General features: G+C 40.6%; 1 protein-coding gene across 2 annotated transcripts; it reads left to right on the top strand.

Moving 5' to 3' along the window:
• Positions 1 to 790: 790 nt before the first annotated feature.
• LOC104966359 (proto-oncogene tyrosine-protein kinase Src) lies at positions 791 to 20,778 on the top strand. 2 transcript variants are annotated; one of them, XM_010795580.1, is made up of 13 exons: positions 791 to 1,293; positions 8,021 to 8,305; positions 9,335 to 9,434; positions 11,284 to 11,301; positions 12,448 to 12,546; positions 12,788 to 12,891; positions 15,315 to 15,464; positions 15,547 to 15,702; positions 16,575 to 16,754; positions 17,090 to 17,166; positions 17,258 to 17,411; positions 17,534 to 17,665; positions 18,336 to 20,778. In XM_010795580.1, exons 2-13 carry the CDS (start codon positions 8,029 to 8,031, stop codon positions 18,542 to 18,544), a joined length of 1,656 nt encoding a protein of 551 aa, XP_010793882.1. In that variant the 5' UTR covers positions 791 to 1,293; positions 8,021 to 8,028; the 3' UTR covers positions 18,545 to 20,778. The 2 variants fall into 2 exon arrangements, with proteins under 2 accessions (XP_010793882.1, XP_010793955.1); XM_010795653.1 differs by lacking the exon at positions 11,284 to 11,301.
• Positions 20,779 to 21,012: the final 234 nt, after the last annotated feature.

Below are 21,012 nucleotides of genomic sequence, written 5' to 3' on the forward strand. Positions count from 1 at the left end.
GGGGGGGGGTTAAGATAAGTAGAGCCAAGTTCTACTTAATAAAAAAAATGAAAATAAATCGTTAGTGATATTTGAACGAATGTTAACATTCATTTTGAAACTGTAATACAATCTTTATTTCCTATTCTTAGCTTTTTCACACTTTCATGCTCTAAAACCTAGAGCTCTGATAGACTTTAACACTTCCCAATTATATCAAATTAAAAACAAAATGTTTTCAGAAAAATGTGCCTGTTTAAAACGAAAAGCAGTAATAAGAAACACTTAATATATAATAAAAAAATAACTGAGTAAAAAAAAAACATTAATAAATATAAAAAGCTATAGGGCCTACCTAGCTGTATCAATCTAAGGGTTCAAGCCAAAACTTTTTGTCAGCACAAACTTGCTTTACATTGTCACACTACCTCAAAAGTAAATATGTACTATTGTTTATTTATTAGCTCTTATATGCCTAACCATGTAAACGTATTGTTAACACGTGAGGCCGCATAACACAACATTTGAGTTTGGGTATCAATGCGCAGCCTGAAAGTTACTGTTCAAAACAGCGTTGTGAACTTGTGAGTGTCGCTTAGCAACCGGCTCTGACAGCAATAGCATTTTTCAACGTTTCTGAATGATAGGCCTACGTGAAACACTGTACACAACTGAGTATTTATGTCGTGTTGTTAAACTACTTAAATCAGATTCAGATAGAAAGCTTCTAAATCGTGACTGCAGATTATATTTTATAAAAGCTAAACGTGGGTGTTGTCGTGCCAACGCCTCGGTGAATTAATGTAACAATCACGGCGTCGAGTTACGCAACGCGACGTGAATCCTCTGGACTTCACCATCGTTGCGTAGAAAGCGTACAACTCAGGCTCATCATATTTTTGCGCTCTCGTGTTTCGTCAGTGATGCACTATCCCGTGCCTCCCCCCACACGAGGCATGTCTCCTCCACACCAGAGCGCTACTCCTGCCGCTTCCTCGCATGAATTTACCACGCCGTCTCTTCCCAGCTGAAAGGATACCTCTCCGCCGGGTTGGACGCTGTTTGTCCGGCCCATCGACCGTAGCCGCCCCCGGCAGCTGTGCCCTCTGCTCCCGAAGGCAGTCCCCGTCATGACCTCCCCTTTCTGCGATTCTGCCGATATCCGCTAAATGGGCTTGGTGGCTGGGCAGAGGTTTCCACAGCAACTGGCCATCCGCTTCCAGTATTTCCCTAATGAGGACAGCCTTCAGGATTTAACACGAGTCCTCGCTGCGCGTCTCTGATTTTTGGGCTGAATCTCCAGACGCGTCAAAGGTGAGTAAATTAGCAGCGTTTAATTGCGAGAAAATATGATTTATTTCGGGATTTCATCAAGAGTATTTGTTTTGTTGCTGCTCATGTTCCCATATTGATGTTTTACACAGCCTCTCACACTGTCTAGTATTTCATTGTTGCACAGGCCATTCAGTCAGAGCTGCTCGCACATTTGTTCAGTGCCACTCAGCCTGTGCCAGGGCTCCGTTGTTGTTGACGATCTACTACACCCCCCGGACAAATGCGCACTGTGTGTGCAAATGTCCTATTTTGGATTTTCTGACGGGCAAAACACCATGAGGCAGTAAATCGACTGCGAACATAAAATTAAAGCCAACAATCTATCGAAATTCAAAATGGAGCTGTAACAGCACCTGTTTTGATTCATCAGGCCGCATATGCGCTGTATATGAGCCGAAGCCAGCCGCAGCCACAGCAGCATTGTCGCCCTTTACCTCCCTGTTCCCATTCACAAATTCCAGTTTACGTGCCTAATGTGGATCAGTTTGGCAAACAGGGTTAATGTTTTCTTTCTTTTTTGTATTCCCTCACCATAGCAAATACGTTTATCATTGACAGCTGCTACTCCTGTAGGCAGCTACTACCCCACCCCTTGTTTCTTTGAAAGCAGCTTTGCTGACAACTGGTGTTTAATCCCGCGGAAATAGAATTGTAATTGTGTAGCTAATCTATTTACAGTCGGTTTTGGGATTTGGACAAATTCCAGCTAATTTCCATAGTGCAGCAGAATCAGGTTTGCTAAGAAATGTAAGACTTGAATCATGGGAGAGCTCAACATGGGATTTTTAACACTGGACAACCAGATGCTATAATATGCTAGCCTCATTTTAAAAGCACGAGGTAAGCATAGCCTTAAAGAAATAACATCATAATACCTTATTGGATTGAATGAATTTCTCTATTTTTTTTACAAACTGAGATTGTTAAAATAACAACAGTGGGTCAAAAACACATTGTTGGCCTTCACAGGGCAGTAATAAAGAGAAGCTTGTCTGGACTTGTTGGGCTTTGACCAAAGATTATTCTTCATTATAGATTAACCTACTAATGTTTTCTCAATGTTTCCATAAAATGATTCCCAAAGCCTTAAATCTCTTCATATATCTTGCTTTGTCTGGTCAGCTAGTTCGGATATAGTCAATTTACTATCACAAAGACAAAGAAACTGCACACAGAATGTAAGTCTTCAGAATTGAGGAGCTCACTTTTTATTATTTTGATTAAAAAAATGATAAGCAATAAGTATTCAATAGAAATTGTCGCTGTTTATTTGCCCTTTGGTTAACTAGTTGATTCATTGTTTAATTGTTTGCAGCTTTAGATGGTTTGGTCAAACATTCTCTTGTTCCTGTCAGAGCAGTTTAATGTACATTTTTAGGAGGAATAAAGTATAACCCTATTTGTTTATTTGAACGTGCTGTAATTCACAAAGAAAGGCTGGCTGTGGAGTTAATTGATTTGCTAAAAGTGTGCCACCTCTGTAATGAAACATCCATCATGCCCTCTTTCCTACTATTTGTCCTCCTTTATAGAGGCATGCTGTAGCAGCTTCTCCTCATAGCCTGGATAATGTTCAGTCTCCAGTTAAAGATGGACAGAAAACGGAAGTGTGTTTTATCAGCTGAATGCCACAATCCCCCTCTTGTCCTCCTCTTCCTTTTCTTCTTTTGTGCTTCTCCTCTGTGTGTTTTGTCACTGAGGAAGAGGGTAGTTGAGATGGGAGAGCAGGCACATACTTTGCAAACTGAGCGGGTCCAGCAAAACATTGGAGAAAAAATAACAGAGAATATCTGATCAAGGCGTCCACTGTTCTAAAATGGGAAAAATCTTGATAGCTATGTGAATGCATCGGTTTTCTTTAGTCCCCTTTAAAGAAACTGCCCGTTCTCTCTTTTTAGCCCAACCTATTTATAGATTATCTGTGTATTATGTGGACTGCACTATGTCATGTTATTATCATGCAGCATATAGCAGTACAGGACAGTGACGTTAATGTGCACATTTCCGCTTGTTTTGATCTTGAGGAGCCATCATTTTCTCTCTCTCTCTCTCTCTCTCTCTCTCTCTCTCTCTCTCTCTCTCTCTCTCTCGCTGCTCCTCCCCAGGGCAAACTGTAATTTCCCATTTGACTGAAACATTGGCTCCAGCCCCTTCTCTTTCTGCAGCACAGTGGCAACTGTTACCGTCTGTTGTGACTCAGTGAGGTTTGTCATGGCCAAATGTGCTTATGTGCCTGACCAGAAACGTAAAGCACGTGTGCTCAGCTGGAGATCGAGGATTACTAAGTGCTGATTAACCAGACAAATCGTGACTAAACTCCTTTTTGCAAACCTATTCAACATCAAAGGTAGGCTGTATTTAAGCGCAGCACTTTGAAAACATAATTTTCTGCAACAAATTGGTGCGGTTTTATTGTGGAACCAGCAACTTAAGATATTTTACGAGACTACAGTGTGTAGATACCTGGAAGAAAAAGGTGCACCATATTGACTTTAGATCATCAAATCTTTAAAATATGTGTTAATATTTGTTCTTTCTTTATAGCGCAATTACCTGCTAACTGTACACCTTTTGGTAGCTCCTATCCAGACTTATAGTGAAAGTATATGTTCCTGACCTGACTCCAATATTGAAAACAAAATCTGCCGACCTCTGTCTTTACACAAATGCATTGGGTCTGAGCATTCTGAGTTAGACTTATCAAGGAAGTATCCGACAATGTCATTTCAGTCACACATTTCCTTGTTTTGCTAAACAATGGTTCTTGCTGAGCTGTGGTGGAGGCATAGTATAACATAAGAGACTTAAAGTCTAGAGCTGAATTCAAATTGTAAACATATGACCTCATGATGTTGTTAAATAATAAGTCAAAGGACCACCAATGTGATTACAATTCATCCAGATGGGAGCATGAATGTCTGCAAAATATTTCATGGCATATCTCAAATAGTTGGTGAGCTATTTTAGCTTTAGCGGAACTTTAAAACAGATCGAAGTATATGGATTTCAACCTCATCACTTACATTAAAAAACGACATTGTGGACAGGAGGTGAAGGTTGAAATGTCCTTTTTATGGAGAAGCCGGATCTGAATTGGCAACGTGGGTATGTCATTTTCCAAGGTGCCTGCTCTATTGACTTATATTCATTGTAGGCACCTAAACTCAGTTTCTTTACTTCCCCCCCAATCCCTACATTATTCCGTCCATGTACGGACAGTTTTATAGATTTTGTGAGCCTGGGTAAACACTGAGACTGTGAGAGAGACGCAGGCAAGTGATAAATGCACTGCGGAAATTGAAGTGCTCTTGAACTCAATCATGGTCCTGAGGTAAATACCCCTCAGAGAGCCGCCTTTGAACAAGGCCTTTATTTGCCATGATTCATATCTAATCCTTCAAATCTCCTTTCCCACAACACAACCAGGCACAAGTTTATTTAGGTTTCTTCACACAGTCAGCTTGTATATGCTTTTATTGTTGTTGTTTTTAACACTATTAAACCAGATGTTGCATAACTTCATTTTTAGAAAATGCAGCTCTTAGTGCTTTTAATTAAGATTATAGAAAGCACTTTTAACATACTGATACAGTACAAATAAAGATCCTGTACAGTCGGGAGCAATGCAACAAGATTTCATTTCTTTCTTTTTTTTAAGAAAGATTTTGATTTGTATTCTGGGAAAAAAGGGAAAATAGAGTGTCTTTGTAGCTCGCCCTCCACCTCATCTCCCTCCTTGCTTCCTTCCTCCCATCCCACCCTCCCACTGCTCAGGTGCCTGTTCTTGTTGCACTCTTGAAATTGTAGCAATGTGGTGCAATCTGGCTCCCACACATGCTCCAGTTGGATGGAAAAGCTCAAGGGACTAAAATCTCCCTTTTCCATATTTTTTTCCCCTTCAATCTTCAAAAGACTTCAACATCTTATTTTATACCCATGATACTTTTGTCTCCTTTATATAGCCCCCTTCATTTCACATCATAACGTTGGAAGTAGTGTTAACACTTCTTGCTATTTGGTATCTCTGGTACCATATTAGGAAAAGGCGTGAGGATCAGCTACACTGCTAGCTCTGTTGTTTATATAGCAGCCTGTGAGACTTTCAAGGGCACTCTGGTGTTTGCAGCATCCTGGAGGGAACCAGGGGAAAGTGAATCTCTTTGGACATGGCTTCTGCCATCGCTGCTTTGGGATATGTTTGTAGTGCTGTTTGAGGATCATTACTCCCCTGCATCTGTGTGTGCTTAATCCTGATGATCAGTCAGTTTTCCTAATGAAAGTCAAATCTTCCATAGTACGCTGTGCATGCTGCAGTGCATGCTGCAGTGCATTCAACTGAAGTTTTTAGTAGTACTCTTGATAAAAGTATGGAGCACTCACTCATTGCACTTTTAGAACCACCATACATTTTGTCACTGATATGATTCCCAATCAGCTTATTGAGACAGTTTGTAACCCGCTCTGACCTCATTGAATCACATCAAGCTTCCCCGTATTTCTACAACAATTAAAAAGCCTCACATCAATCGACATTATGACACATCTGTAATGACACATCTCTTTGCCTGTAAAAGGGGTGTATACTTTCATGCTTTAACGTTCAAATAAACTTTATTTTTCTCATACTGCCTGTGCTGCTGCAGCACCTCTTTTCACCCTCTGTCTGAAACCAGTGCCCAGTCGGCTCTGATTGGTAAGCGCTGTTGCGATTGGTCAATTGCTTAGAGATATCCCTCCCCTTAGTCCATCACCTACAATGTTGTTAAGCGCTAGCCAATAGAAGTGCACGTGTGATGCGTAGTGATGTCACTATGTTGCAGAAGTAAACAAAGAAGTCAAATGGATGTGTTTCAGGCAGGGGAGAGAACTTTTGCAGACCATTTGCATGAACAAAAAGCACAAAACCCATCATCTTCATTTGACATTCTTATGACCTGGACCGCTAAATATATCTGTTGCATAAGTGCCTTCATTATTCTTTAAAGACTGTGAGCACTCCTGTCCGTCAATCCTGAGTATGAACTGGTAGATGTTCGAGGCAAAAGCAAAGTCCATTACTGATATCCGGAGAACTTGGATAAATCTGGTTCTTCACACAATTCGCACAGTCCTATTCACCCCTTTCTGCATAGACCTATCTCTCTGTGACTCAGTGTTGCACCATGGGATACTTTAACCCCCCAGCGCGCCAGATTACAGGCTGGCAGGAGTTGAATCAAAGCTTGCATGACCGTACGTGTGTGCTTCAAATCACTCTCACACAACTGGGCAGCTTACGCGCCCACACATCTCCACAGTGAGATCCATCCCCATCTTTGAGATTTCTCATACCTGTGTAATTATGTTATGCAAGCAAATTACACTTAGAAACACCCACTACGCCTCAGCTGTCCATGCAGTATACAACAACCACCTACACGTTCTTTTTACAGCCACAGCCGGTTCCTTCCTCCTTGTCTGTTAATAACCCTCTGTCCTGTCTGTCAGACTCTCACAACTGTGCTGCAAACCCTCACACGGATGCATGCATGTGTTGGGGGGGGGAAAAAGGATGTGAGATGCAACATTGCTTGAGTGTTAGTGTGCGATTGAGCCTCGTCTCCCAGAGAGAAAGGAACAGCTGCTCACATAGACACTGGTGCAAACACTGTCTGGAACTGAGAGCGCCTCTATTCACAAAGGAACGAGGCTGTTTCATGTGGGTATGACTGTCTCCGTTACAGCCGGCCTGAAATAGCCGGTCTCACAGTGAGTCACTCTGCAATGCCTCGAGGATGGACTTGGTGTGTGAACACGGCACTCCAACTTTCTGTGGGTGCACTTGACTGTCTGAGCGCGTTTGTCTTTGTCTGCACTCAGAATGACAGCGCGCTCTTTATCGGCCCATAATTGATGTATTCTGAATCAGGATTGAGAGGAGAAGCAGGGGTGTATAATAACCTGTAGGAGGTGAAACTGTGTCTGTCCTTGTCAACTCACCGGTGTTAGCACTCGGCTTCATTACAGCCCACTTTGTTTGTTTTCCTTGCAGATGCTTATTGATTCAGAGCAGGTTGAATCAGATGGGGATGACCTTGAATGTGTCTTGGCTGTCTCAAGGTGTCCTGTTCTCCCAGTATTTGCATGCTAAACGGTTTTAACTGAACCTGGACTGCCTCCAAGGATACTCTGTGATGAGCATAGATGAATAGCACCCACTGCTGAGAGGAGTTTCTGTTTGAGAAAGGTGGATGAGTAGAAACTGAAACGGGGTCAGTTCCTATTGGTCAGTTTTTTTTTTTTAGTGAACAGCTTTCATTTCCTGTCAGGACATATTTTATTAACTCCTATGCGACTGAACATTATCTTAATAGATGATCCAGCATCAAGCATTTTATAGCAAACTGAAATGTTCTCATAATATTAAACGTATCTTTATCTATAACATTTCCACTTTTTGAAAGTAATAATTTATGGTTTAGTCAAAAAGAAGCTGAAACCAGACAGTGATGGGTGTTTTTCCTTTTTTTTATGGTGAAAGATTCCGTTCTTTAATCAATTAACAATTATGAATAGCCAATGTTATTTCAGTCAATTGAATCATTTGTTAATAGTTTTATTGCTATTTGGTATATTAGGAGAAACAGGGACATCTTTTTTTTCTTTTTTTTGTTATCTCTCTGGACATGCTGCATACTTACTCATCACTGCATGGCTCTGATCCCAGGTCTGCACATGGGGGCGGGCAAAAGCAAGCCCAAGGAGCCGGGCCAGCGCTCCATGAGCCTGGACGGCACCATCGGCTCAGGCTCAGACGGCGGGCACTTCCACCACCTGGGACCCGCCCAGCAGACCCAGACCCCCAACAGGAGCCCCGCCGTAGGTACAGGCAGGCGGGGGCAGCATCAAGGGCAGCACCACCTCGCCCCGACAAACACTCCTGAGCTGGCTCTCTTTGGGGGGGTGGACCACACAGGCACCATCACCTCGCCCCAGAGAGGACCTCTGTCAGGTAGGCACCTCTCTGAGAAAGGGTTAAAGTTCAGTTATACAACAAATGCTACTAAATAATATTCAATTCATGAGCTTTTTGTTTTGGGCGGTCAAAAAATCAGTACCACAGCTATGTTCAATGTTATGTGGTACAGCCCACCACTGGTTAGCTTAGCTTAGCATAAACACTGAAAGCGGGGGGAGCTGTGTGACCCAAGGAAGCCATTGTGCCCAGCCTAGAAAAAGTCACACATACAATCTCCCGTATAATAAGTTTTAGAGGTGCTGGGAAGCAGATTTTCATTGTTCCCAGTCTTTGTGCTAAGCTAAGCTAAGCTAAGGATTTCCTGACTCCAATTTTATATTGAGCGCAGAGCTTTGAGTGAGATATATCTTCCCATCTAATTCACAACAATAAAGTCATTTTAATTCATTTCCCAAAATATTGAAACTATTTTGTTAAATGTGAGTGACACACTAGAGCCAAATTAATCCTGTATGCCAAATGACCATAGATTGCACAAAATAGTCTACTGTAAAGTGATATGACCACAGGAAAAGATTGGACATCAGCTGGTTAACAGACTTAAAAGCTTCTCTTTGACTTTGAAGCCTGTCATCTTGAAATGTAGCAGTAATATGTCTAGATCGACCAGATGGTTAGGTTAATGTTGCTCAGGCTGCTGTTGTATGCGCTGGCCGCCTCCTCCTGTGCATCTAATGAGCCGATCAATGATTGGCTGCAGAGTCCTTGGGTTTAGATCACTGGTTCATTACAAGGAAGCGGGAGAAAGCTCCAAAGGAAAATATATGATGGCTTTGTCCTTCACAGACGATCGGTCACAAGAAGTCTGAACGTCAATATTTCTCATTAAGCCTTGGTAAACAGTTTTAGAAAGATGTGAAAAAATACTGGGATTTAGAGCTATATAAGCAAGGGTTTTATTATTGAAGTTAGATCATGGAAGTGAATAGATCTCAACAGGAAGGACCATTGCCTTTAATACCATTGTACCTTAAATGTGTTTTTGTGTGTTGTTTCTTGCAGGAGGTGTCACTACATTTGTGGCGCTCTATGACTATGAGTCACGGACAGCGTCTGATCTGACCTTTAGGAAAGGTGACAGGCTGCAGATTGTCAACAACACGTAAGAATCAACCGCTTCCGTCCCTTTCTCTAAAGACACAACTTCATCAAAAAATCTAAATGAACTGATTTGTAAACGCACACGTGTTAATGAATGAACACAGTCAGAGCTGGTGACTGTGGAGCGATGCCGACAGCAGAGTCTGAGCCTCTCCATCTGTTGATTAAAACGGAGCAGAACGGCTCTTTACAACTGCAGTCTGCTCCTCCTCAAAACTGTATACACAATCTTTTACGAAACATTATGGAGAGCATGATATAGCAAGATCGCTACACTCATATATTTCCTCCACACAGATAACACCTAAACAACTAAGTGTTTTCTATTGCATGACACCACATGCTGAAGTTTGCATGTGTCAGTCTGATGGGATTAAGACGTTTCTGCATGTGAGAAATTATGTTTGTATTTAAAAGCATGTGGGGCCGTATTACAGAAAGGTCTTAGCTTTTATATCCAATCTTAATAGTTTTTTAACTGTTGTATTTAGTTTTAGGTGATGATTTAGGAAACACCTACCCTTTACGAATGAACAGTTCCTAGATTAATGTCCCTTAAAGGTGGGGTAGGTAAATTTCAGAAACCGGCTCGAGTGCACTAAAATTTGAAAGTACACAGCCAAAAAGAATCCGCCCCTTCCTTCAGACTTCCTTACAGAGCACCTCCTCCGCGAGAGCAGGCTGCAGTAACGTTACATATCAGGCAAAGCTAAACACATCTAGGTTAGCAATACTACACAGCCAAAGCAACTCCGATATTGACTCTGGTTTGACTTCTCCTAGTTTCCACTTTCTTTTTGTTCTTAATTTGCTCCGTTACATTTTTTCTTTTGCGACCAGTAGACGATGTTGAACCTAACTCTGCCATGGTGAAAGTGGCCGCCTGTTGCTGGCGAGTCATTGAAGTACTGCTGCAATGCACGCCCAATGACGGCACGCCCAATGAGGGCACGAGATACATTTATGCGTGCACGAGATGGTAGGCTGACAGACAGGGCGGCAATCCAATCCGTTTAGCCGGCCATTGGTTGTAGTTTTTACAGTATTACGGGTTCCACAGATGACATTTTTTGTCAAAGCACTTAAGATATTCATTGCTATCGGGATGTTAAGAGCATTCCATGGAATATAACAAGAAGTGTATCTCGAGCCGGTTTCTGAAACTTACCTACCCCACCTTTAAGGATTTCTAATGTTATTTAGCATCACACTTTTTAAAATGGTATTGAGAGAAATCCTTACTTAGACTTTCCATTTCAAATCAAGAATATTAGGAAGAAATGTCCTATAATACAGCCCTTGGAAAATAAATGATTACGTGTGTTTTAAATCAGAACAATGTTTGTTTTTTTGTCTGAGCTCTTTCCATAACTTCCTATCATAACACTGAGCTGCTGTTATTTATAATGTGTCTGTATATTTGTCTGCCACTAGATAGTACGGCTATTTTACATAAATAATTCAGTTCTAATATCTACTTTAAAAACAATGCATGGGAGAAATCCTTAAATGCAAATACTGAATAAAAAGTAGCGAGACTTTAAAGTGAATCCCGAATTCTACATATGTGGATGTGATCATTTATGAATAATAGTTGTGGGAATATTTTTGCCTTCCTGTCTCGCAGAATTATTAAAAATGAAATAGAAACTGGAACTGAAAACTTTGAAAGCAGTGCAGCTTGTGAACCCCCCCCCACCGCTGTGTAGTCCCGCAGCACTTCGGGCTCCTGCTATCTGTCAGTCTGCGCTGCTCGCCTTGCTGTGTCTCCTCGCTGGGTTTTGATGTGTCTGCTGTGTCTGTTATCTCTCCCTCTCTCCTTCTCTCTTATGCTTCATGGTTTCTCCTAGGAAAAAGTACAGCTTCAGGTCAGTAACACTTAATGCTTTTAAAAATCTCACGCAACCTTTTGTTCACCGTCCCTTTGCTGCTGAGCGGATTTGTCTGATCAAGCTCGTAGCGTAACTGCAATGAATTAATACATATTAAAAGATGTAGAGACTTGGTGCTCTAACTTTCTTGATACGTCTCTTTTGAAACAGGTAAAGGTTTAAAATGCATACTAAGGGACTACAAGTGGAATAAAAGGTTGCATTTGTTTGTCTTTTTCTCTTAATAGTGTGTTTTCTTCTTCACTCTTTGCTGAAATGTGGGAATCAATTTATGTTTGGGTGTCAGTCAAAACATTTAGAAGTTGTTATTCTTTCACAAGTGATTGTTTTTACTAAGAAAACAATCGGAATCCAATCCTGTGTTGCAGGTACTTTCATATTTAATGGATTTGACGAGTAGCATATTTTCTTATTGGCAACATATCCCATGAATAAGCAAAACCAACAATTGTATTTAGCTTAACCTTCATTGTCGGTCAAACAATTTAAAAACAGTTGAAATTTTCCTCATTATGTTGAAAGTGGGCAGTGTTGTTTACTTTGAGTCAATCCCCCATACAACTCCGTTATGCTGTATATGACCTTTTCTATTCATCGATCATAGCAGGGCCTGGTTTAGTTGTTTGATAAATTGATCCAGAATGTCATTGACAGAATGTCATGTCACTCGCTAGCAACAAATTCTAAGAACCTTTAAATCTGAGTAAATGTTTCATATTGTAGATCAATCATGAAAAGTGTCCACTTTTTGTTTAGGCACCTAAGTATTTGAAGGGAATGCGCACATGCACATTTCAATGTTAATGCTAAGCTGCTTTTTTGTGCAGCCATAAATAAAAACATATAATTGTGTCTTGTTTTTTCAAACTTTCACTTTTTATTGGTTGGAATCAAAAGGCCTCAGGCTGAGATCAGACCGTTTGCAATGTTGGATTTGGTCTTTTGGTGGCATTTGTTGAAAATGAGAAAAAATACATACAGCTTTATTGTTCTTTCTACATCAAATAGTATGTCTCTTAATTGGGAAAGGATTCATAAACCATGAAATGTTGTTGGTGTAAGTTTTCTGTTAATGGTTCTGTTGACGCTCTCTGTCTGTCTCTGTCTTTCTCTCCGTCACAGAGAAGGGGACTGGTGGCTCGCTCGCTCCCTGACGACGGGAGAGAGTGGGTATATCCCGAGCAACTATGTGGCTCCGTCCGACTCCATCCAAGCAGAAGAGTGCGTTATCCTCTCATTGTTTCACTCCTGTTGTTTTTTTCCTTTCAGTGATATAAGATGTGTTTTCTTGGTGCTAAATCCAGCTGTTTTCTCTATCTACTTCTACAACACAAAGATATAGAGAGTATATTTTCCGATTTGTACCACCCAGTACAGCTATATTCAATGTTTCTGCCTGCCTGCTGCAGACGCTCAGCTGCAGCTTCTGTCTGATCTGATTCTCCCTGGCCCACTTTGGCAGGTGGTATTTTGGGAAGATCACTCGGCGCGACTCCGAGAGGCTCCTTTTGAACGTGCAGAACAGACGAGGAACCTTCCTGGTGAGGGAGAGCGAGACCACTAAAGGTGAGAGAGCAGACTCTCTGGAGACAGCAGACAACATCAGGATGATCCAATTAGCCCTTCCTCTGTGTCTGATTATAAATAAATGTTGATTCATGTAACTTGAACATGACATTGTTTTTTTTTTCTTTAAATTCATTAAATAACCGATTCCAGGCTTGATTGCCTAATCCTTGATGGCTCCATCAACAGCTGAAACAGTATTTTTCTGCTGCTTGACTAATTGGTTAGTCTATGAGCAGAAAATGAATGCACAATCTTTTTTTTAAATCATTTTAAGTCGTATTTTTAAAACAAAAATGACCCAATTTCACTAGTTCAATTCTCTCATGTTAATATTTGCTGGTATTTCTTACCTTATGACATTTCATACACTAAAACATACATGGATTGATTGTGATAATAATAGGGATGTTAATATGCAAATGTCCCCTCTGTGGGACCAATAAAGGTATTCTGATAAATAGTAAAGATAACTGATTATACAACATTAAGACATATGGTCAGTTATCATTAGAAGAGGCGGAGAATCACAGCATTATATACAAATCTTTTTTAAAAAAAAGGATATTCTTCCAAATGAGCATGGATTTAAATCTTTATAACAGACCGATCCTTTGGGTTCTTTTTCCTGGCAATTCCTTCATGTAAGAAAATGTATCCCTTTTTAAGAAAAAAAATCCTCACTATAAAACATGTTTCATAAAACCTGAGCTTTTTATTTTTAAAATGTGTGAATCCTGATGACAGATTCTGTTTCTCCTGGAGAAAACTCCACGCAGCCGAGAAGTAGATCTTCAGGGACTCAATTTAAAGACACAACCTCGTAATTAAGTCATCTGTTAACTTTCACAGAGGCCTATGGCATGTTTTTTGTGTTTTCTGGAGTTTTGCATCTTTCCGAAAAACTCTGCATTCAGATCTTGTCCTTGTGACGTCAGTGGGCTCTATAGGGGGTTGTTTAGAGGAAGTGTGGGGGAAAAAAAGAGTGGAGTGGATGGGCCTTGTGAATGGATAGGGGTGAATCACTCTGCCAGAACTAGGTCAGCCTCGGAGGGTGCTGGATTTCCCCCTGGCCATAATTTTCTATTCCACACACACACACACACACACACACACACACACACACACACACACACACACACACACGTTACCGGTTACGTTACGTTACGTTACGTTAACGTTACGTTACGTACGTTACGTACGTTACGTTACGTACGTACGTACGTACGTTACGTAACGTACGTTACGTACTACGTACACACACACACACACACACACACACACACACACACACACACACACACACACACACACACACACACACACACACACACACACACACACACACACACGCTGAGAGAGGGGAGGAGAGGCATGAAGAGGGGGGAGACTTGCAGGAAAGGGGAATAGTAGGAGTGGCTCTGGCAGGAGGTGTGTTGGCCCCTGGGTGTGTTCTGTATTAGATGTCACATGTGAAGCGTATAGAGTGAAAGGGGCATGTTGAAAGTGTAAATCATGTCAGACTAATAGTGATGCATCTGATTATTTGTAAGGCTCAGGCAAAAAGATGCCTTAAATATGTGAAGTGAAAATATCATGACTGCCTTTGTTAGTGGTTGTTTCCCCTTTTTATGACATGAGTAAAATATGTATTTAAAATTGGTTTAATTCTAAATGTGTTCTGTTCATGCCTTTTTGATTCTGCAAAGCACATCTAATAATTTAGTTCAAGCTGTATCTTGGTCTTTGGTTTATTACAAACGATCATGTGTTAGAAAAGGTTGGTTTATAGCATGAAAGTTCAAAAGAGGTCAATGGTTTATCTGCTGGAACAGTACTGTGATGATCAGATACTTTGTTCACTTCTTCTGACCTGATATAGACGATCAGAGAAGATTGTTCTTTATTTTCAACCTCCCTGTAGTAAAAATAACTTCTTAAAATGTATTTTCATATTTTTATTTTAATATCTATTTTTGACCTACCGGTAATAGAAGTGAGAAATGGCTCTACAAAAAATATTACTAATAATCTATGCAAAATTGTTTAGATAGGAACACATCCTAAAAATCTCAAATAGGTTGTTTGAGGTACTCTTGAGGATAAGAATACAGACAGAAATAACAATAAAACTCCAATAATATTATTGTGTTATTATAAAATAATTTTAAGCATTTAGAAAGATGCACATTGGGGTTTTCTTGGTATTGCATTATGAATATTATTTTACTCAGATCAAATTCTACTTCCTAGTTGGTCATGGAGCAGGACAGAAAGGCTTGGTTGAGTTTCTAGGGTCTTAAAGGGGCCATCAGGGACTTGCCCAGCGCAGCTGCTAGGAAACTCCGCAGAGCAGCTGTCACGCATAAGCTTCATTTTATTTTTCTAACCTGTGTCTGTCTGTTGTTGTGTCTCGTTCACAGGGGCATATTGCCTGTCAGTGCTGGATTATGACAACACCAAAGGCTTGAATGTGAAACATTACAAGATCAGGAAGCTGGATAGCGGGGGATTCTACATCACCTCGCGCACCCAGTTCAGCAGCCTACAGCAGCTAGTCTTCCACTACCGCAGTGAGTCCCCAGACAGCTGCTCTCTGATAGTTAACCTTCCGCTGACCCGCCAGCTCACTCTCCCTTTTCTCACCTCTTTCAGAGCACTCTGATGGGCTGTGCCACGCTCTGTCAGACGTGTGTCCTGTGGCCAAACCTCAGACGCAGGGACTGGCCAGGGACGCCTGGGAGATTCCCAGAGAGTCCCTCCGCCTCGACCTCAAACTGGGACAGGGCTGCTTTGGAGAAGTTTGGATGGGTAAGATCTACAGTGTACACCACCACTTTTTAATGGAAGTGATTGCTTTCCTCTTTCACCATGACAGATAGGCCTACAGGTTAAACTGCGAAAATATGAGGATCAATTTGCTCTTTTTTTAAGTAAATATTTCAGATTATTGCTGATAAAAGTTATTAAAGTTTAAGTATTTCTTATTAAAGGAGAAGTGTGAGATTTTGGGATAAAGGCTTATTCTTTTTCTGGCAGAGAAATACATGCTTAACATCAGTCTAATGTCCTTTAAAACATACGGCTACATTTAGTAGCCTGTTAGCTTAGCACAAATACTATAATCGAACAGAATAGCTACCTCAGGTGCTGATTTTAACAAATGAGATATAACATATTAAGTTTAAGCTTAGAGATTCTGGTAGGTTTATATTTAAATCTTTAGATTGAGCCAGGTTAGTTGTCCCACTGTTTTCAGGCGTAATGCTAAGCTAGGCTAACCGGCTGCTGACTTTATGAATGGAAATATATGGCAGTAGCATTGATATCCTCATTTAACCCTCAGCAAGGACAGATTACATATCAGGATGAGATCTAACATTTTGTAATGAGCCTGTGTGGGTGCAAGCATGCGAGCATTTATGTCTGTATGCAGCTCATCTCGCACACCACTGGACCCCGGAGATTTGGATTTTTTTCTGCACGTATTATGCAGTATGCTCAATGACCTCTAAACACAAAATTCAAAAACAAACCTTTTTTGTTGTTTAAAAACAGACATCCATAGAGAGTTCGTCCCATTGGTCTAATTTTGAAGACGATAATTTGCATATTAATTCCACTGCAGATATAATATGATAAAGTTAGAAACAATACTCTTTTTTTTTCCTGTTTTCTGACAGGCACATGGAACGGCACAACACGGGTAGCCATAAAGACCCTAAAGCCTGCCACCATGTCTCCAGAGGCCTTTCTTCAGGAAGCTCAGGTCATGAAGAAGCTGAGGCACGAGAAGCTCGTTCAGCTGTATGCTGTGGTGTCTGAGGAGCCCATCTACATCGTGACAGAATATATGAGCCAAGGTAACACAGGATGCAGACTGTAACAAGTGCTAGGTGTCAAAACCTTACAATTCTTTGCTATGAAAATCATATTCTTCTGTAGACTACAGTATTGTTAAGCATTGAGGTAGGCTACCTTTTTTTTTAATAATGACAAAAGTTAATAGGCTATCAAAATAAATTGTACTAATGTCCTGGTGTTCTTTCTAAACTTTGCTTTCGAATACCATCATCTATTCCAAATGCTGATAGCTGTGCTTCAAGGTTTACACATATGATGGAAAATGGGTAATTTATTTGGTGGTTATCTGTCATTATCTACAACTGTACATTTTGTTTGTATCTTGCCCTTACAGGCAGCTTGCTGGACTTCCTTAAAGGGGATGCAGGAAAGATGCTCCGTCTGCCTCAGCTAGTGGACATGTCAGCTCAGGTAAAGCTACTTTCAGATCAGCCACACAACATATAACATCATATTTGTATTTATAATAAAAGCCCTGCCCTCTTTTTGTCACTTCCTCTAGATTGCAGCAGGCATGGCCTACGTTGAGAGGATGAACTACGTGCACAGAGACCTGCGCGCTGCCAACATCCTGGTGGGAGAAAGCCTGGTGTGTAAAGTGGCTGACTTCGGCCTGGCGAGACTCATAGAAGACAACGAGTACACTGCAAGACAGGGTGAGTCCACAGCTGATTACTCTTTTATTTCTATAAATCTGCAACTGAACATCAATGATGTTGACCCAAAAATGTTGTACTCATTTTTTACCTTTTGTATACATAAACCCCTGTTTCCTCAGGAGCTAAGTTTCCAATCAAGTGGACGGCACCGGAGGCAGCTCTGTACGGACGCTTCACCATCAAGTCTGACGTCTGGTCCTTTGGTGTACTCCTCACTGAGCTGGCAACTAAAGGCAGAGTCCCCTATCCAGGTACAGACTTGCATAATGTTTAGAGCTGAAAAGTTAATCGGCAACTGTTTCAATCGATTAATCAGTTTGACACATTTTTTTTTACAAAATGATCAGATTCCCACTTAGTAAATGTGAATATGTTTTGGTTTCCTTGCCCCTCAATGTCAGTAAACCGGATACATTTTAGTTTTGGACAAAATCTGACATTTTATAGACTCAAAAACGTTTGGATTAATCCACAATGCAAATCATCCTTAGTTGCAGCCATTATAATGTGTAAACACTGGAACAATGACTCTTAAACAAGACTTTCTCAAAACAATAATTATACTACATGATAAGAGCTGAAACAATAATTTGCCATTTTGAATGCATACATTATCCCTACTCAACTTCTCAAAAATGAAAATGTAGTGCTGTTCCTATGTTTTGTGTTACTCAATAAATCAAACTATATTTTATTATACCTTGTGTTCTAAGGTATCGTGATGAGAAAAAAAAAATCTAATGAGAAGATAATGAGAATGAGCATTAGTTGCAGCCCTTAAAGTTATTCATAGTTTCATATTTTAGGTATTTAAATGAAGAATATGAACCAAATCAGATATTGTTCATGTGGCTGTTTAACATAATTGTATTTGTCAGAACTCTTTCTTTTAACTAAAAGTAACTTGTGTTTCCTTGTTAGGTATGGTGAACCGCGAGGTGCTGGACCAGGTGGAGCGAGGGTACCGGATGCCCTGCCCGGCAGAGTGCCCCGGCTCTCTGCACGAGCTCATGCTCTCGTGCTGGAGGAAGGACCCGGAGGAGAGGCCGACGTTTGAGTACCTGCAGGGCTTTCTAGAGGACTACTTCACTTCCACAGAACCCCAGTATCAGCCTGGGGAGAACTTATAGAACCTCACACTGAACCCAACACAGAACGATCTGCACTAACCGACCTCAGAGGAGCACCTGTGGGAGGATCTGAGCCTGTGAAACTCACCTGGGAGGACCTTGAGGTTCTTCTGCAGAAGACCCACCATGTGCCATAAAGAAATCGCTACAGAAGAACCTGAAGAACCTCCTTTCTGCAAGCACTCCCTGTTTACTGAAGACTTTCCTGTAGAAGTGAGGGTCAAGGCTATAAAGGAGAACAGACTCTGATTTGATTATTGGTTTTGAAAGGAGGGACTGATGTGGGAGGAACCTAATCAGGATCTACAAACGGAGAGAGGGAGGGAAAAGAATGTCCATCCTGTCGAAGAGAGAAAGTCAAGGGAGGATATTTCCGACATAAGCTGTTTAGCGAAAGCTTTCCCTCGTCCGTTGTTTCTTTTACCCTCGCCTGGTACCTTTTCCGCCCACAGGAGTGCACTGCCACTGTGGCTCAGGTGCCTAAGGGAAGTCTGTCTCTCTTAACGTCCTCTATCTCCCTTCTGGCTCTCTTTCTCTATTTCCGTCTGACTTTCAGTATTTCCCTCCAGTGTTCTCAAGTGCTGCTTCTTCAAAGTGTCTCCAAATAACTCTCTGGAACTCTACTTAGGATCTTTATTCATGTTTACTTGGACAAAATTATGTAGTTTAAGCATTTTCAGCGGCAGACAAGAAAAAAACCTTGATTTCACTTCATTGTTTTCTGTGATAATAGGCAAGGTTGTTAGAAACCCTGTCATGGTAGTGCCAGGGTAAATGTATTCAACAGGCAGGTTCTGTAACAATGCAATTAGGTCAACTGAAGTCAAATTTGAGGCCTTTCTTTTTCTTTTCTAGCTGTATTTCTTGAAATGCTGAACAGATCGGTTCCAACCTCAACAATTCAAAAATGATTTTGATGCAGGTAGTGTTTGGATGCTTTGATTGACCCGGATTTAACTGGACAGTTGCATTGAAAATGATCAGCACAGTGACACTAAACAGCAGTTTGAGTAGTAGCTTGTTTCCTCAGAGGCGGGGTAACTGGGGTAACTTTCATCAAACATTTATGTGACCCACTAAGAGGCTGATGGCTATCCAAACCAATCATATTACTGTTTAATATTCAACCCAGCTCAAGATGGGAAAACCCTGAGTGTGAAAGCCTACCATGTTGTGTGCCAAATAAATCACATTTCTTTACTGATGTCCATGTATATAATGTTTTATTATCAAGGGGCTTACATGGGGGGTTTTAGTTTAACAGGAAATTGATTACTTACATTTTACAAAAAACTCTGCGCCATTTCTCTAGTTAACGTCATTTCAGTGACTAAACTGGAAGGAAAACCTGTTTAGGATTTTAAAAGGTTTGTAATCACTTCACAGCTGGTGTGTCCATGAAAAATATGCAACCAGCCGGCCCTAATGAAACTCTAAAACTTCAATCAGGTAACCCTAATAAAACTGTGTTTATGACTTCCTATAAGAGTTGATTTTAAAACCAGTTAGCATGCTTTTGTGACGTTCTTCTCTTGACCATTGGCTGGGTTTGTATTTATGCTGTACTGTACATCAACATGTGTATTTTTACTTTACTTGAGGCGAGGGGATCATAAACAGACATTTGTGCCATCAATCTATAATTATTGTTATTTTTTTATATCTTACCCACTGCTGCCAGTACTCACTGTCATACTGTACATACTGTAGCTCTTTAGGGTTGGTTTTGTATCATGTAAGCCACTTTCATATGGCAGGTATTTATGTTGGGTGTCACACAATTCACAGTGGATTAGTTTATGACGTAGTCAATGCAGCAACAGTAGAAATAAAGTGATAGATTGTTGTCAACAATTACTATCTAACTAGTTATCAAAATATGAGCCAGGCAGCAATAAGAGTAGGTCCATGCCCTCTAAAAATAGAAAATCATTATCCGGCGATTATGAATCCTGGCGGCTAATTTAATAAAAAATGTGGGCACTTGCAAACAACAAAAGGGAGCTTGAGTTGTGATATGACGTGAAAAATGAGGACAAAGATGTAAATAGTATCTTAAACAAATGACTGTGACTATCATGTAATTTTTTTTGTATTGTTTTTCTTTAATAGCCGACCATGTTGAGGTTTTTACAATGACGCACGCACGCCTGTTCCCAAAAAGTTTAAATAAGATGCTAATGGAGCTTAAGGAATGTGTTCTTCTTTTAATAGCCTATTGAACTTCTGCAAAAGACAATTTAAAATTGGGTTTGACATATATATATATATATATATTTCCGAGAACATCTTATCAGTGCTATTCTCTTTTAAGAATTGGAAATCCCCTGTTTTCTTCTGACGCACTGAACCGCCTGTAAGTCACACTGTGGAAGTGGATGGGCTCATGACAAACATGAGTAATGTGATTGGATTTTAATGTGACACATGAAGAAGTGTCTGTCTTTTATTTAACCTTTTTATGAATC

The sequence above is a fragment of the Notothenia coriiceps genome, unplaced genomic scaffold, assembly GCF_000735185.1.
Source record: "Notothenia coriiceps isolate Sejong01 unplaced genomic scaffold, NC01 NC01_scaffold00000289, whole genome shotgun sequence".
NCBI classification, from domain to species: Eukaryota; Metazoa; Chordata; class Actinopteri; order Perciformes; family Nototheniidae; genus Notothenia; species Notothenia coriiceps.